Here is an 18,812-nt window from a genome sequence, read left to right as displayed (position 1 = left end):
GCAGAATATTTCTCCCGACTAGATTGACCTTGACAACAAAGCATTCCTCAGAGGAGACGGCTGGAGCTGGCTGCATCGGAGGGGGGTGTCACTAACTGTCCCGGTAATGATGACCAATTCAATCCCTTCAGAGGAAGAGTCTATTTTTTCTCAACGTGCACTAAAATAAAAGCACTACAACACTCTCCCTCTCCTTCCACTAAATCACCAGTCCCCAAACACCGCCTTTAAAAAGCTCAATCTAAATATCCCAGCATATGTTTTTTATTTTAACGCTTCAGGACAGCTGAAGCAATTCAAATGTAAGTAATCCACGGCGTTTAACACGTAGAACAGTTTGTATGGTGAGGAGCGTGTGTCCTGAATCCAGGTGCAGATTTCACCATTCGAGCTGAATCATGCTACAGTCTGATGTTCAGGCAGCTTAAGCCCTGCCTGCCGATGACTACAGCAGCGGCGGGCACCTCTGCCTATTCCAGCACGGCAAACCCGGTCGGAGAGAGGTAACCTCCCCCTGCAGCAGACCCAGCTTTCATTAGATCATCTGCACAAAACCGCCTTAAAAAATAGAATTTAACGTTTCTTTTAGAAGAATTTAATGTTTATTTTACAGGTACAGAAGAGTCATTTTGCTTCATTTATTTACTTAGAATTGCTGCGAGTCAGTGCCATGGTACAAGCTTCTCAGAGCGGCTCGAGATGTTCAAAAACGTTCAAACTTTATATTTTTGTGTCCTCGAGCAACAAGATTTGGTGCATTTTGACATCCTCTTTGGTGAGCTCAACATGCAAGCATCTGGTCTACCTACATCGTCGATAGGACTAGATAACATATGGCTTTTTTGAAAGCAATAAAAACAAAGCAAATCAAAAAGTGCATCACAAAAGAAAAAAAAAAGTAAATTAGTTCCAGTCTGTGATGAAACGTCAGTGTTCAGGAGAAGTTCCTCCTGTTTCCTTACAGGTTTAATGTCAGTAGGAAGCAGCTTCGTGTTGAGCTGTAGAGTTCAAAGGTCAAAGCAGACCTGCTGGAGGGCTTATGACAGGTGCCGCATTCCCCCTTAAATAAATATGGCAGGATTCATCCAGCAGTGAGCAGTTCCAGCCTGTGAGCCACCCTCTCAGGTTGCATGGAGAAACTATTTCTGCTCCTGCTTGTTACGATTCCCACAATGCCGTGCGCCATCAATCTCAACCAACACACAGCCGTCATTATCTGGGCCCGTAGTCATAGTTAGAGGGGCCGCTGGTTGCTGAGTACATGTTAGTGGTGGCGTGATTCATGTGGTGGTGGTATGTGTGTCCTCTGATGCCGGGTAAAGGGTACGGTGTCGGCCTGGTCTTGGCTCCTAGGTAGTGTTCATAAGCCGTGGGGTACTTGTAGGGGTGGTGGTGCAGAGTGTCCGGGGGCAGAGGGTGGGGGTCTGACCGGAGGTCGTGGGGAGGACTGGGTCGTCCACTCGTGAGCGGGATGGCGTGAAGGCCACCGGGGACTGGCAGGGCAGGACTGAGGACTCGGGACATCAGCTGGTTAGCTGGGTCTGCGTGTATGGGCGTCCCGCTGGGGTCTCCCTCATATTCCCTCCTGCTGTCTTCTGAAATAGTGTAAACACAAAAGCCGTCAGACACGGAGTAAGATCAGCGTGTGTCTGTGGGTTGTTAATGCTGTCTGAGCCCAGAACCTTCATACGTTTAACGGCTCTCCGTAGGGCTACACACACACACACACACACACACACACACACACACACACACACACACACACACACACACACACACACCATTTCTTGTTACAAAGCAACGTTTAGATGTGTTTGAAATCTGAAACTGAGACAAAAGAGGATGTAGATAAAATTGTTCGTTTCACCTGAAACATCAAATCTAGGAGTAAGAATAATTATTTAAAATTATGCATTTTTTTATTTTCAAAACCAAACCTTCTGGTAGAAAAACAGTAAATGTGTCTGTTTTGTTCCTGTTTAAATTCACAAATAAAGATCTGCACATTTAAAGAAATCTAATCCTCGTTTGAGTTTTGCTGCTGTTAACTTATAATGAAGCAAGTCAGTGATGAGCTCCAGCCGGTGGCAGGAGGACTGAGTGTAGACGGAGCTGCAGACCTTTCTCTGAGCCGTTCTGCTGAGGAGGAGACGACATTGGGTTTCGTGTTCTGGCAAAGGCACTCATTATTGGCAGCGAGCCGGGCCTGTGATTCCTGGGCCTGGAGCAGGAAGATCGGCGTCAGTTTCATATTCACACAATTAACGTCAAAGGCACAATTTCTTTATGAACAATCCACATCTAAACGTTGTACAGCGGCGTGTCAAATGAGCACACATCCGAGGGATGAAAACGGTTCATTATGTGGAATTCAAAGCAGCCTGTAACACATGCTCCACAAAATAACCAAACACTCTCAGCTCTTTCAGTAGTTAATGCTTTCTAGAAAAACTAATTTGCAGAGCTCAGCAGCTGGAAGAACATGGCGTGTTCATTTTATCCATCTGAGTACACTACATGGGTGGGGTTAGCTCCTCTTTACAACTGGGAGTCTCAGCAATTCGTCAATGACAGACACACACACAGATGATTGACTTTCAAACAATATGCAGTGATTTCTAAAATTTAAGGCACTCTGTTTTTTTATGGAACAAACTCCACCCGTGTGGCGGCTTGGGTAGGGTAACGGAAACATTACTACAGTGTCATGAGTGTTTTATGACCTGGCTGGCTCACTTTAAACAACTTTTTTTTACATCGTGTGAAAGTTTACTCGTAAAAAGTTGTGGTATGAAATAAATAAATAGATAAAACTCACCAGTCCTCTGGGTCACAGTCCCTGAAGCCCTTTGCAAAAGGATTACTGGCTATCTTCAGTTGTGTAATCTGAAATGGGGGGGGAAATATTAACAACAATCACATAATAATAATAATAATAATAATAATAATAATAATAATAATAATAATAATAAATGATTATCTTTGAGTATTTTTAACTTTGAATCTGAATTTCTAAAACCGAACCAATTATGAGTATTATTATAGTAGTAGTAGAAGTAGTAGTAGTAGTAGTATTATAATATGCATTTGTTTTTCAAATTTGGTTTTGTTTAAACAACACATATATTTTTTATGAATTTTAAGTTTTTTTCAGCATTTCCTGAAAAAAAACTAGTTTTTAAATAACTAAAAATAAAAATAATTCTCTTTAGCTGGATAAAAATATATCATAGCATCAATGTGCTCTCCAAATCATGTAATAACCGAAAAGCATAGGTCATAAATCAGTCAGCGTTATTTATTTATTTATTTATTTTTATTATGTGTAAATGTCATATCATAAATGGATGCTCTGATTCTGGGATTAACCCGCAAAAATGAGAGGATTAGGCGCAAAAGTTTACCACATTGCACAAAAGATTGTGCGCAAAATGCGCACAGTTGCAGACGCTTTTCACTATTTATAAATACGTTTTCCACACATTCTATTGTAACATTATTAAATAATTTCTCACTCTGTCTGCGTGCTTGCTGCTTATTATAACATTTGGAGGTTCGTGCGGAGCGCGCAGCTGCTCACCCGGTGGTTCTGGTAGGCTGTGACCGCCGTGAAGCGGGTTTCCTCAAAAACAAAGGTTTTATAGTTTTCTTCTGCGTATTTCTCGCTGTCTTTGCGGGGATCCACATAAACCACATGGAAGCGGGGCTGGTAGCGGTGCATGGAGTTCAGAATGATCTGTAGGACAGAAAGGCTCGGTCAGCACCTCATTTATGGACCATAACCGGAGACGATAAGAATTAATTAATGCAAAAATAAGTCACCGAGTTTGAAAGTCGGTGCACCAGAAAAAGTCTAAATATGTTTCTGATTGAGAAAAACATTTTAATCCCACAATGCATAAATAATTTAATCATCGCTGCCTAAAAGTCAAATCAGGACTTATTTATGAGCTCACCTTCATATTTCCTTAATAAATCTAAACTTTCCTCTAAAGTTCACCTAAAACATTCCTCTCATTACTTTTTAAGTTTTTGCGCGCTGCCGTTTGTGAATTATTGAGCAGCTTTTTAAAGGTAAAAGTCCGTTAAATTATAACTTTAAGAGTTTATACCATCATCTGTTTTGTTCTTATTAATACTGAATTAAATAAAAGCGCAGCTTCCGGTGGGCTCCCCTGTTTGCAGCCACTCACATGCCCGTTGTCATCCAGCAGGTTGTTGGTTAACTTGAGTTTATCGAAGGAGACGATCTGCTTCATCCACTGCGCTCCTTTGGCTGGAGAGTCCGGGTGGTAATGAACCCTGCCCGGCGTGGCGGGGTCCGCTTTACCCGCCACCAGCCACGACGAGCTGTGGAAAGCATACCTGTAACAATAAAACGAAATAATGAAATATATTTAAATATCACAACTGGTTGTTAATGAAAATAAAAAAAGGAAATTACGCCATTATTTTGGATTCAATCTCAGTAAATGTAATTTTTTTCTAATATTTTATTATTACTTGCCTCATTTTTACACGTAAGACACAAATGATGCCTGCGCCATTCTGAACTATAAATGAAATAAACACCCCTGTTTTTATTATGCTTTATTTTATTTTATTAGCAGAATTATGATAATGATGCTTGGCATGGAGGAGAAAGCAGCAAACCTTTCGTTTTGTGGTTTCTTCATTCATAAAATAATAACACGCAATTTAATCATTTTATTTAAAAAAATCAAACGTTAAACTTTTTAACACCCCCATACGTTTTTTGGCACTGTTAGTTTTTTTTCCTCCATCACGAGTTAACCAAAGCCTCCATGACTAAAGGCCGTTTTTCTGCAGGGATCCAAAGTTACCTGTATCGTTTGTCATCTACAGGCAGGAAGTCCATCAGGAGCATGTAGTCTGCCATGGGGTCCATCCCGAAGATTTTCACTTGGAAAGTTGGGAACATTCTCCTAAAAACACAAGAAGGCTGTTAGACCTGCGCTGGAAGTCTTCTAGAGCGCAGCGTTTATTTGGCTGCTGCTTTAGCCTCGTCTTTCTAACAATGGAGGTAAAATGGGTGTCTTTATGAAATTATGAAAAATAAACATCAAAAAGAGCTCGTGACGTGAAGCAGACGGTGAGTATAGTTTTCCCCCAAACCAAATGGATTCATATTTGTTGTTTTTATTTGAACTTCTCGGTTTTACTTATTTAGTCTTTTGATGAATTCCAGAAACATCAGACACGAACACACTCCCGCATGGGTGTGTGTGTGTTTTGGGAGGGTGAGTGTGTGCATTGTAAACTCGTGATAGTAAAAATATGAACGGACACATTTCTAAAAATAATTTGTATATTTACAAAGCTTCTTGGTATTTTCACCTCCTGACTGCAGCTCCGCACCCCCCAGCAACCCTCCCAGTCAGTGAAAGGGATCCCAGAATCAACGCTCAATTAACGTCAGTGTTGTGGCTAGGTGAGGCTGAAGGAGCTTTTAAAGTGCTCTGCTGCGGATCCCCTTTCTCCTGTCAGACAGCTCAGCCTCTCAGGCTCCGGACGGTTCAGCAGCAGGATACAGGGAGGCACGTTTTATGGGCTCCACGGGGGTCAAAGGTCAATTCTCGGACCAAAAAGCGTCACGTTTTAATTATCATAAAGAGTCAATGTCGTTTAATAGAATGAATCCTTACGTGGAGAATTTGAGCGCATGCATTGGCTGGGTTTTATCGGGCCTGAGAGGGAAACGGTCAGAGGCGCGTGCGTGAAGCGGAAATAATAAAAATCTAGTCTGATTAATAAACACATCGTGCAGGTTACTGCAGGTAAACATAAACAACAACAAAGCAACATATCTGAGTGTATAAAGCTGAGGAGGAGCAGAGATCCGCACAGGAATTTATTATTTCAGATAATCATTTATTCAGAAAATTAAAATAAAACAGTAAATAAAGGAAAATGTAAATGAAGGCTTAAATAATAACATGTTTAAAGGAATAAGGATTTTTATATTACTTGTTATTTTAGAAAAGCTAGAACTTCACTTATACCTATAATTATAATAATTATCAGTGAATATCTGAAATGAAACAAAAACGATTTTAAAAGTAAATTTCCATATTTTAATTGAATTTGAGTAAATTTATTCTATCGTGGATTATTATTTTAAAAATCAACAAAACTACATAAACACTAATAATCCACACCAGATTATCCTGCTTCTTCATGTCCTTTACTGTCTGTTGTGATAAAAAAAAGTTGGATTCTGTAGTTCGGCCTGTGTGTGTGTGTGCGCGTGTGTGTGTGTGTGTGTGTGTGTGTGTGTGTGTGTGTGTGTGTGTGTGTGTGTGTTTGGTTGTGTGCGCGCGCGCGCTCACCTGCCCGCCTTGGTGACGATCATCTCCGTGCCGAGCTGATTAAATTCGTCCCACAGCGCTTTCATCTCCAGCTGCACGTTGATGTTAGCCACTTTTGGGTTTTTCTTCACGATCGTTTTGCTGTTCGGTGTGGAGCTGGAGGACGACGAGGAGCAGTTGGGCGTCCCGGTGTCGCTCGGCTGGGCCTGGCCCGGGTTGGACCCCGGGTAGCTGTAGCTGTGCTGGGCGGCCGGGCACGGCTCGAAGTGGGACTCATGCTGGCTGTAGGGGTCCCCGGGTGACGGGGAGAGGTGGTATCCCCCCGGCGTGTTGAGGCTGCTCAGGCTGCTCGTCGTGAAGGCTGCAACATCGCAAAAATGGGACAGCTGCGTCAGCCACGGACTGGAAATGGCTGAAATCATCCCAGAAATCTGGATCTAGCTGCTAATCACGGCTTGCTTTGTAAAAATCGGTCGAAGCAGGAAGAATAAACTCAAAAGAGAAGCAGGAATGAAAGAACTCCAGGTGGAAGATGTCAGCTTGCGTCTCTGCTGCGCATTAGTCCTCGCTGCCGCATCCGCTCAGCCTAAAATATTCCCAACAGTGACGAAATGTGTCCAGAAAAAAAGTCACGTCGAAGCGCTGAAGTGCTCTCGGAGCTGCGCGTGAGTGTGTGATCTGCGTCTCCCTTTGGGTCGATCTGCGCTCTCAGCTGCAGTGTGTTAGCGCCGCGACCCAGATTGCGCTCTTATCTGACGCAAAGGGCCTCCCCTTTGCGATAAAACCGGTTCTTATTTCTATTTAGATAAGGAACTGCAGGTAATGTTCCATTTCCTCGCCTTGGGACGAGACTGATTGACAGAGAAGTGCGCCCCTCTTTAATAGGCTTTAGCATGTGGATAAAGGGTATCGCCCACAACAGCCCGGTACCGAACAACACCAGGACCAGCCCCGCAGAGAGAGGAGTGTGAAGGCTTCACAAGGTAAACACGCGCTGATTTGCATGAACAAACAAACAGCTGCAGGTGACTGTCGCTCTAGTTTGTGGGCAAACACATGTGAGATGATTACTGTTCCCCCTCCGTGCACTGATAAAAAGGGGGAAATGGGATTGTGATCTTGACATGTATATATTTTACAAAGCTAACATGATTATTTTTTGTTTCTTGCTTTAACATAACAAAGTCTTAAACACATAACATATTCCTTGATGTTGTTAGATGTAAATGTAATTTTCATGTTGAAACAACATGTTCGGATCATGTTTAGGAGTACACTCCGCCCCCTTCGAGGAGTGACGTTTAAAACACTTGCTGCTCACTCATTTCATCCGCCATTTTCTGTGTCGTTGGGAAAAGGGCTCTTTGCTGAACATGGTAAGTCTATTGTTAAATGTATTCAAATTAAGTATATTGTTGTTCTCGGATGTTAACCAATAAATGTTTTATATAATTTTTTTATAACCTAGTAGAATATAATAGTAAAACAAGCATTTTCAAGTTTGTTTAAAGATAACTTTTTAAGCTAGCTAAATATGAAACTGTCCTGCTCTGTCATGATTTTACTCATTATGCCGATTTTGTGTGTATGTGTGTGTGTGTGTGTGTGTGTGTGTGTGTGTGTGCCTTTGTGTTCGACTCCTGAGTAATTTTAGCCAATTTAATACCTGGTGCCATTACAATTTTAAAGTGTGGAGGATTAAAAGGCTTCGTTTAAGTCCCCCTTTAGGGGAAGAAGGAGGCCAAGCCCGCCATTTTTTAACTTCTTTATCTCTCTCTCTCTCCCTCTCCCTCTCCCTCCCCCCCCCCACCCCCCCCCCCTTCGTGGGAGGGACGGCGCGAGCGCGATGTAACTATGCAGACTAGCTTGACGAGTTAAGTCCGTGGTGCAGGCACAAGTGGAGTAATTCTTGATTAAAGGTAAAACGGTTGATTTTACCATCCTGTTTTATACACCTTTAGTGTCCACTAATAAAGAATTTGTTTTGCTTGCGCTTTGTAACTTAAGGGTCGTTGGTGTTGTGCTTTACTTTCTTTCAACAAATGACGAGCATATGGTTGACAATCCCGAATTGCGTTTCTGCAATGTCTCTTTCTCTGGTAAAACATCTTCTGAACCGTTCTCAGTTTGAATGAAGCGGCTGAGGAAGGACACACCGAGACGTGGTTCTGTTGTGTTTTGACGAGTCAGGCTCTGAAGCAGGTGCTAGCTTGGTCACAGGGCAGCTCACGTGACAGTTTTCAGCATTTTAGGGATAATTATAAGTAAGTAAATTAATATAAGTTGGTGACAGAGTAATAGTTAATGGCGTTATCAATGTTTTGATAGGTAAATAAAAAGTTACATAATTTTTATGAATGATTAAATAACAGAATATAATATTCAATCTTACTTGTAGATGTAGTCCTACCTTATCTGCTCTTAATAGTATGCTGGTTGCATTTTTAGTGCATAGGCTGTACAAAAAAAAACGGTCATAGTCAAAGTGTGCCCCTAATTTTAAAAAATAAATTATTTTGTATGCCAAATCTCTTTAAAAAGGGTCCAATAGATCAGACATTATACTCTAAAATGTATTTGAAAAGTGGGTAACACTTAACTATTAAGGTTCACAAAGAAAGTAACCGAACCGGAAATAATTAACTAATGAACAAAAATAAATAAAAAATAAACAGAAAAATCTAACCAAAAAGAAAAATAGCAAAAAATAAAATATTTAAAGGAGCTGCTTTTTTAATTGTCTGTTTCTAATTTTCTTATTTACATAACAATTTGCGTAGTTTAAAAGTAACAGAGGTGAAAAAGTAAGAATCCAGGCAGCAGTTTTTCTAGAGAGTTTAGAAGAGATGCAGGAAGATGAGAGACAGACGGGATGTGAAAATAATTAAATAAAAACAAAGCTTGAAAGTAAAATGTAGGTAGATTTATCTCCACTACACATTTTTACCAGTATAAAACAATAAGTTATACACGTAATATTTATACATCGGATACAATTCAGATCACCTTCAAAACTCAGTCACACACCCCGGGCTGTTTCAAGGAATTTTGGGGGCCAAGGCAAAACAGAACACCCCCCTAACACTAACCCGTACATAATAGACATGTCACCATTACATTATTAGCAGCAGAAATTAAATGTTATTACCATTTCTAATACAAGTGCATGTTAATGAAAAGCATATTTTACTGGATAAATGTATGTGTTATTTTGGCTAAGATGAGTGTTATTAATACAAACCTAAACTGTTACTGAAATGTAGGTCAAATATTTAAAAATATTTTAACTACAAATATCAGATGGGAAAAAGGGAACTAAACACCAATCTAATGCATATTATTGAGTCTTTTATAATATTTTGCCTTTAAAAATTTGAGGCAGTTGAATGCACAGAGTATGCATATGCTGGCGCATGGTCAGGATGGTACCACCTCTGTCTCTATTTGAGCCAGGAAAAACCCTGCATATTATATTGGAACATCAACAATAAAAATCACCCCTTCCTTTAAAAGTTGTTGGGGTAAATTTGTCCTCTGCTGGTAGGATTGATTTGCCTACTTTGTTTACTTAATCTGACTATTATTATTTTGTTTCCCTTCCAGAAACAGAAAAAAGGATTTCTTGATCTGCAGAGTCTTGTGTATAGAACTTTGAACCACACCACGTGAAGGCTCTGTTGCAGTGGTAAGTTTCTTTTTTATATATTATACCAATTTGGAGATTTTTTTGTCATTGATGTATGCCTCGTTGGCTATTTGATCTTGACCTTCAATTGCTTCAGGGTTGTGGGCGAAGCCTTTGGAACTTTGATAACCTTTCCTCAGAGCCTGAGTGGGCAGGAATGGTTTAGGCTCCGCCCAGGGTGAATGTGACTTCACAAACACCAGCAGTTTTAGTCTGCCTTTTGTGATCTGCTACAGATGCACAGCAATTCAGATGCATAAATACCAAAAAATGCTATTTTATGATTTTTTTAATTGTTTTTGTTTATTTATTTATTCAATTCAATTCAATTTTATTTAAAAAGCGCCAAATCATGACAAGAGTCATCTCAAGGCACTTCACACAGTAAATATTTCAGTACAGGTCAGTTCATTAAGCCAATCAGAAAAAATGTTTCCTGTATAAGGAACCCAGCAAACTGTATAAAGTCACTGGCTTTACAGCAATCCTCATACTAAGCATTTATTTATTTATTTATTTATTTTCAGCTTAATTTAATTCCTCTGGCATAAAAAAAATGCTACAAGAACAAGCTAAGAAAAGGCAAAAAAAGATTTTCATTGGAGTGAGTCTTTAATGAAACTGTTCTCCATGCTTTGTTAGTTCATAAAATAATTATTTGTCAAATTTTTTAAGGCCTTCATTGAATACTTATTTGCATTCCTCAGGCCGCAGATGAGGACTACCTCCAGACGTCCATTGAGGAGACTACCCTGGGAATCTATGTGGTGAGAAGTGTACTGACCAATACAGCGGAAGACATTGGGATTGTGCTTGAAGGCCAAATAGTATTCCAAGACCTGGATAACATAGCATTAGCTACAGCTGTGCTATTTGGACTCATCTATGCGCTGAACCTGAACTACCCTCCCAGTTTGAAGTACACATTTGAAGTACTGCAGAAACTAGTGATGGAGCTCAAAGGAAACACTCTTTCAAAGAAAGTCCAACTTCTCAAAAATAGACTCTGCGAGTGAGATGTTTTTACTGATGTAACCTAAAGAATTTTCCAGCCTTTAGGGGTCAATTTCCTGCTCTGTTTTCTACAGACATATTCTCTCATTCACAATAATTTTTCTTCTACAATTTAGTCGGAGTCAATGAGATTCAGAAACAACGTGGCCTAAACCATGCGATCAGACTTTAATTTATGGATCCATTATTCAGCAATGAGTTTATGAACATTACTTCCATGGATGAAGTCAGGACAGAGGGACAATTCGAATTATATCCACGACAGGGAATTCCTTTACAGGCTGAATTCCCCGGCACTTCAGCAAATGACTTAAATACTTGTGTTGCTGAAACATCCCTTCTTTTAAGTGGTTGTGTTGACATGGATATTCTTGCCTCAAACGAATTGGATGCATCCAGTTCATCAGTTTCCAGGACATTCTGGCCCTCTGTGTTTAACATTACACGGTTTTCCTTCGACACAGAGATAAAGCTGCAGCGTGGAAATGCCAGACACAAAGAAGGCTAGGCTAACATGTAAGTTTTTTGTTTGTTAATGCAGGCAACTCTTTCAACAGTAATACATTACAAATATATTAATACATTAGTAACACAGTACTTTTTTGTAAATTTCTTGGGTTTCCTGGAAAAAAAATTTAGCTTGTGAGATGATGTTACCTTTTGTGATCTTTTAACTTGCTTCCTGTTGACAGGTTTTTTTTTTTGTAAGTAATTTCTCAATTCAGAAGGTTTGCCAGTAATGAAACTTTGGTGTGACTTGTGAAAATGAGCCCCTTTTGTGACTAATCAGTTAGTTCATGTTTTTTATGAAGGAAGTATTTGCACAAAGGGTAAGACCAAATAGTCCTCTGTGATTTGGATAGTTGTCCAATTTAGCCAAATAAAGGCCAATTTTGTTTGGATAGCGTTAATTAAAAAAATGAGATTTTTTTTCCTAAGGTATTCTTGAATATAAAGTGTTCTTGATAATCAGAAGTAATAGATTAAGATTTCAGTTTGCTGTGTGTAATTTAAACTGTTCATGAGTGGGTATGTTTATTCGAGTTCCGGAGTAAAGTTTCCAGTATCCACTTTTAATATCAATAACTACCAGGTTGTGGGAGTACTCTGCTTTTGGCTACAGAGACAAATGTTTAAATTTGGTTGTTTTTTTACATCATTCTGTAAACTCAGTTTGTGATTGTAAAGCAAATTTTTAAACTCACAATACTGTTGAATGCAGTGGAGTTATGTTTCTTTAATTGTACCACAAGTATGGAATCGTATTTGTAAATTCAAATAAAACAATTGTGCAGATGATTAATCATGTACTTTGTTATTGATTATCCTATCAATACAAAATGTGGTTTGTGTAAGATAGCTGAAAATTGTGTTTTTTAACATAAAAAATCTTTGTATTATGAAGTTGAAAAAATCATATTTCTCACACTTAAAAATATCTATCAAACATGAAAAATCTCATGTTGATCAAACCTAAAAATGATTCATTTTATAAACTTAAAAAAATCAGGTTCCTCCCATATAAAAAATATGCTTCGAAACATGAATATTTCATGCTAAATAAACCTAAAAATACTTTATTTTATGGATGTTAAAAAGTCATACTAATTACACTTGAATAAAAGTATTTCAACAAACATTAAAGTGCCATGTTAATGGGACTTAACTTTGTTTTGTGGAACCACTGTCTATAATTTTTTTATGTCAAGAGCACAGATTTTTTTTTTCAGTGTGCTTCATATTAATGTTTTACCATTACGCACGGGCTGAACCCTCCTCCTGCTGCCTTCCTTCGAATTAAAGCTGACTGTGAACGCTTTGAGAGTTTGGAATCAGAGTAATTTGGACCCTTTTCTTTGTCTGCAGGCGTCTCCTCCCTGATAAGCATCAGTGAGTTAGTTTTTAGAGAGCTCGAACTTTCTAATTTTCTCCAAAACAACGAACCGATTCGGGTTTGTTCTTTAACCAAACGCACACAGGGGTGTGATGTAATCTCTGGTGAGTTGTACACATGCTACAACAGTTCTGTGGGCAGGATAAAATAAATTTACCTTCCATTTCCCGGGTGACAGTGCTGTAGTGCATTTTAAAGGAACTGTAGCTGTGCAGGTCTGGCTTGTCCAGGCCGGTGCCCTGTTTGTCAAACGCTGCGTTTCCTGCTCGCTCTGCAGCCGCAATCAGAGAGGCAATACTGAAAGCATTTGCCTTTGGAGAGAGGGGACCGCAGTCGTCCATAGGCAAAGGATCGAGTCGTTAAAGAAGACCCCCCTCCTCCTCCACCTCCTGCTCCTTCACCACCACCACCACCTCTTCGTCTGTTTTCCAGCCGCGCGGAAAGCAGCAGAAGTGTGCGCGCGCTGCGGAGGAACATGCGTTAAAGAGGGAAGTTTCTCACATTCCGCCACCGGCTCTCCGTAGGTGCGTGCTCCCGCAAAATTCTCCCCCAGAGCTCCGAGTTTTTCGGACTAAAACAAGTCCTGGTGCCAAAGCTCCGTTCATCCGCAGAGACGAGACACGCACACGCGCGCACACGCACAGGGAAAGAGCTTCCACTGGTTCTCCTCCGGTCGCAGCCAGGCAGGATGGTGTTATCTGAGTCGTGCCTCGAGGAGAATCTACTACTGCTGCCACGAGAATGTCAGAAGTGAGCAAGACAGATCCACGCCTCCCCCGCGCCGCGAGGACAACGTGTCCGCGCGCTGCGCTCAATGTTTGATTGCAATGTGTCGCTCATTTAAATCGAACTTCAACGTCACAGCGATGTATGGCTGCGGCGCGCGCCAGTGTCGCACCAAAGGATGAAATTTAGAGGTGCGTGCACGCGTTTTAGAGATTTCCTCCTGAACCTCAGATCTTTGGTGATCAAGTGTGGCAAACGTTCATCAGATGTTACACCTATAAAATATAAGTAAAGCACCTTTTGTCGTCTTTCATGCGAAAACAAACAAACAAACAAACATAGTCAGATCGCTTAAAATGAAACGTTTAACACATTTTTACATATATAAACATAAAGGCCTATTATTAAAATTCATGATATGGTAGTAGTCTGAAGAAATGCACACCCAGAATTATAACAGGCCATAATCAGAAGCACGCGTACGTATACAGACTCGATCAGACCAGCTGGACTTGACCTCTGCGCTTCCTGACGACCATCAGCTTATTGAGGGTTCAGCTCCGGTGCGCAGAAAACCCCAGAGGCACTGGGAGAGGTCCGATTTTAATTTACACCAGATTGACGTAGAAGCAGATAGATAGATAGATAGATAGATAGATAGATAGATAGATAGATAGATAGATAGATAGATAGATAGATAGATAGATAGATAGATAGATAGATAGATAGATAGATAGATAGATAGATGATAGATAGATAGATAGATAGATAGATAGATAGATAGATAGATAGATAGATAGATGATATATATATATATATAGATAGATAGATAGATAGATAGATAGATAGATAGATAGATAGATAGATAGATGATAGATAGATAGATAGATAGATAGATAGATAGATAGATAGATAGATAGATAGATAGATAGATAGATAGATAGATAGATGATAGATAGATAGATAGATAGATAGATAGATAGATAGATAGATAGATAGATAGATAGATAGATAGATAGATAGATATAGATAGATAGATAGATAGATAGATAGATGATAGATAGATAGATAGATAGATAGATAGATAGATAGATAGATAGATGATAGATAGATAGATAGATAGATAGATAGATAGATAGATAGATAGATAGATAGATAGATAGATGATAGATAGATAGATGATAGATAGATAGATAGATGATAGATAGATAGATAGATGATAGATGATAGATAGATAGATAGATAGATAGATAGATAGATAGATAGATAGATAGATAGATAGATAGATAGATAGATAGATAGATAGATGATATATATATATATATATAGATAGATAGATAGATAGATAGATAGATAGATAGATAGATAGATAGATAGATAGATGATAGATAGATAGATAGATAGATAGAGATAGATAGATAGATAGATGATAGATAGATAGATAGATAGATAGATGATAGATAGATAGATAGATAGATAGATAGATAGATAGATAGATAGATAGATAGATAGATGATAGATAGATAGATAGATAGATAGATAGATAGATAGATAGATAGATAGATAGATAGATAGATAGATATAGATAGATAGATAGATAGATAGATAGATGATAGATAGATAGATAGATAGATAGATAGATAGATAGATAGATAGATAGATAGATAGATGATAGATAGATAGATAGATAGATAGATAGATAGATAGATGATAGATAGATAGATGATAGATAGATAGATAGATGATAGATAGATAGATAGATGATAGATGATAGATAGATAGATAGATGATAGATAGATGATAGATAGATAGATAGATAGATAGATAGATAGATAGATAGATGATAGATAGATGATAGATAGATGATAGATAGATAGATAGATAGATAGATAGATAGATAGATAGATAGATAGATAGATAGATAGATAGATAGATAGATAGATCCTCCAACTGGTGTAATCCGTTAGAAGGTGCGCTCTGCACATACCAGTGTGTTCAGTCGGATATGATGCCATCTCACTCCATCACTGCCAAGGCGGAAGCCTCCTTTCTAAACACTCAGGTGCTAACAGACAAAATACAGGAGCAGACCAAGATTGGAATAGTCCTCGCCGGAATGCGCTCGGGGGCCTCCGCCTCAGTCAGCGCGCGCTGGTGACCAGATTATAAATAAATCAATAAAAGAGAATTTCTCCAATGAAGAGAAACTCAAATCCAAATTGAGATTCCATGTAGTAGATGAAACACCGAGATTTAATAAATAATTTAAACATGAAAATGTTTCAAATATCCGTCTCTTATCTGTGACATGTGCGCATCTGGAGAGCCAGTTTATAATTGAGTTGTATAATTCCAAAGCAATAATTTAAGTAGTTTTTGCTTAGATTTTTACCCCAAAGCGTCAAAGTCATGAAAGATAGAAACCTGACAGAAGCAAACAAAGTGAGCTCTCACTGATTAGAGGCTGCGGACCAAAACGCGCCGCGCCTGTTGGCTGACGGATGGAAGCGGAACAAACGTTTCTCTGTCAGACTAAATAACGTCACTTAGCGTTTGGATTCGAAAAGCTACTATATTGACCCAATTTTCAAATCCGCACAGAAATACTTAATTTATTTTAAATTAGTAAATTTTTAAACTGATCGCCCAATAAACTCAGCGTATTTAAATCAACCCGTAAATGTAACCAGTTATTTCTTTGACTGCGAAAATATATTCTGTTTATTTTCTTTTTAAAAGTAAACAGAGCAGGAATCCTAAATAAATGTAGAAATTATGAAAGTGTTATCTCCCATAAAGCAGAGTTTTGCTGAGTTTGCGTGGCTCGTGAGGTTGCAAATCCATTTGGCACGCGCTTTTACGCACCACATTTCGGGTTTTCTCTGCATCCACATCGGCTTTCTGCTGACTGTGGCATAGGTATGTAGTCTAACAAGTCTGGGCAGCCTAATTTAGACAATTCCCAGATTTGTTGGTAGGTTTCCTCTTGTCTCTTTTTAATCTCCGCATCTGTTCCTCATGAACGCGAGGCCTGTGTGGTCCTGCGCAAGCGCCCTGATGTGGCTACAGGATACCGAAACTCCTGCCTCGTTAAATGGCAGATATGATCTAACGTCAAGGCTCTGTGGCCGCCATTTTTCTGTTATTAGTAAACTGTAAACATAGATGTGACTGGGGTAAGGGGTCGCTCGCTCATCTCACTACGGTGGCCCTGAAGTGCAAACCACAAAAACAAATCACTTAACGCAACAACAAATTAAAACACGCAACAACAAACCACTTAATGCAAAAACACAATCACAAAACGCACATCCTCTCCAGTCTTAACTTTACTGAGCCGCCCGGACCGAAGCCACAGTGACACAATTATCAATTAAGCGCCCGTCTTTCCTGCAGGTGATATATCTCAGCTTCCTCTGGAAATCATAAAATCAGCGATTTGACGTTCACGTTCCGTGACAGTGGCTTTGGGGACCCAGGCAGCGCGCGACACGCATAAAACTTTATCCTGTCTAAATATTAGTCTAAATCCCGGAGTACGTGGGAGAGGAAGCCGGCCGCTGAGAGCAGAGGACCCGGGGTGTCCCTTCCCTCTGCGGGGACTGAGTTTAAAGGGGAGGGAGGGGGTATCCCGACAGCCTCGGGCCTTCTGCAGGAAATCATCATGGAAAAGACAAACAAATGCGGGCTGCAATAAAATAATCACCAAAACTCATTTAAGTTCAACAACAGCACCAATTATCAATTGATTTTTTATTAAAAGCCTGCAATAAATCACACGATCACACATCTGGAACAGAAAGCTCGTTTTAAAGTGAAAACAGTTATTTTCATGTTGTTTACACTTTATTTCAATATGACGTAACTAATGTTTTTAATCTGTAAATAGTAATAAAATAATGAACTGTTCACAACAGCTTCCAGCAGGTGCCTGTTGCCCCCCAGTTCTCTGTCCTTCCTCATTTGAGACGAATCCAGAGGTTTTCCCGGTGTGAATCAGAACGCAACTTGGAAAAAAGTCCACATTTATTATTATTATTATTATTATTATTATTATTATTATTATTATTAGTAGTAGTAGTAGTAAGAGTAGTAGTAATAATAACAGTAATAATAACAGTAATAATAATTTTCTTTTCTTTTAGACTTTTGTCACAGGTATACCCTACTCTGTAAAAAATTGAGCATTTATTAGAATAAAACTGACTTTCGGTTTCCTTTCAAAATAAAATGATTCTATTCCTGTAACGTACGCACTTGTTTTGCACTCAATTTCATTATTAATGCCCTCCACATTAAAGTGTTTCTGTTGTCCAGTCATGGCATCTCAGACAAAAACAAATAAACCAAAAACACAAGATAAAATAAACAAAAACAAACTCTCAGATTAAATGTAAACATTACAGACTGTTTTAGTTTTTATGTTATTTTTTATGTGTCACAATAATTATTTGTGTTGCTGGAAAAATGGGAACAAATGATATATTTCCTTGTTGGCTAATAAATGTGGGTTTCCTGTCCATTTCTCTTGTATTTTTTTAGGGTCATCATAAAAGAACAGGAGCATGAAACACAATGGAAATGAACACAATGGCTCGACCAAGGCTGGATTCCCTGGTGTCAGTCTGAGGCTGAGTCGCTCAGATATTCCCACACACATAAAACAAGAAAAAATAATAATAATGCTGACGAGAAATGTTTAAAAATAGGTAAAAACTTAACAGGATGCTCATGTTTTCAATGTGTAAAGCCTGATAAAAACGTAGTTAGTTTAGTTTAGTTTGAACAAATCAAAAAGAGAGAAAAGGAATGAAAGAAATATATTAAAACAATACATCCTATACCACTCCAGACAAGCTGCATTATACATGTATAATGTATAATAATAATTACTCCTGTATCCACAGTTGAATGAGTGTGTTTCCCTGTAGTGGACGCAAATAACATTCATACAATAAGAAATGTTTGTTTTTGTTCCTTAAATCTATGTTAATATCTCCACATATAAATAATATGTTTTCTGTCATCTGGCTGAAGATTATGTCCTGTTTAAACAGATTATTGTAAAAAATGTTTTACTTTCCATATTATTTCTGTTGTTAGACATTCCAATTTATTACCCACCGCCATGCTGTCTGCTTCAATCACTTTGTGTTTAAGACTT

General features: G+C 38.9%; 1 protein-coding gene and 1 long non-coding RNA gene across 4 annotated transcripts; one reads left to right on the top strand and one right to left on the bottom strand.

Moving 5' to 3' along the window:
• Positions 1-579: 579 nt before the first annotated feature.
• On the bottom strand, positions 580-13,673 carry tbx1 (T-box transcription factor 1). The gene is made up of 8 exons (XM_015971961.3): positions 13,080-13,673; positions 6,351-6,690; positions 4,845-4,946; positions 4,194-4,365; positions 3,581-3,736; positions 2,819-2,886; positions 2,121-2,221; positions 580-1,595 (listed from the first exon to the last, which is right to left on the bottom strand). Exons 1-8 carry the CDS (start codon positions 13,261-13,263, stop codon positions 1,213-1,215), a joined length of 1,506 nt encoding a protein of 501 aa, XP_015827447.1. The 5' UTR covers positions 13,264-13,673; the 3' UTR covers positions 580-1,212.
• LOC107388399 (uncharacterized) lies at positions 6,741-12,331 on the top strand. 3 transcript variants are annotated; one of them, XR_011517100.1, is made up of 5 exons: positions 6,741-7,312; positions 7,599-7,705; positions 8,190-8,248; positions 9,933-10,014; positions 10,722-12,331. It is a non-coding gene; the product is annotated as an uncharacterized lncRNA (long non-coding RNA). The 3 variants fall into 3 exon arrangements; XR_008564060.2 differs by lacking the exon at positions 6,741-7,312 and having other exon boundaries at positions 7,409-7,705; XR_008564059.2 differs by lacking the exons at positions 6,741-7,312; positions 7,599-7,705 and having other exon boundaries at positions 8,121-8,248.
• Positions 13,674-18,812: the final 5,139 nt, after the last annotated feature.

This window comes from Nothobranchius furzeri, chromosome 17 (assembly GCF_043380555.1).
Source record: "Nothobranchius furzeri strain GRZ-AD chromosome 17, NfurGRZ-RIMD1, whole genome shotgun sequence".
NCBI lineage: Eukaryota > Metazoa > Chordata > Actinopteri > Cyprinodontiformes > Nothobranchiidae > Nothobranchius > Nothobranchius furzeri.
The sequence above is the reverse complement of the archived record's forward strand: the minus strand, read 5'-3'. Positions and strand labels throughout refer to the sequence as shown.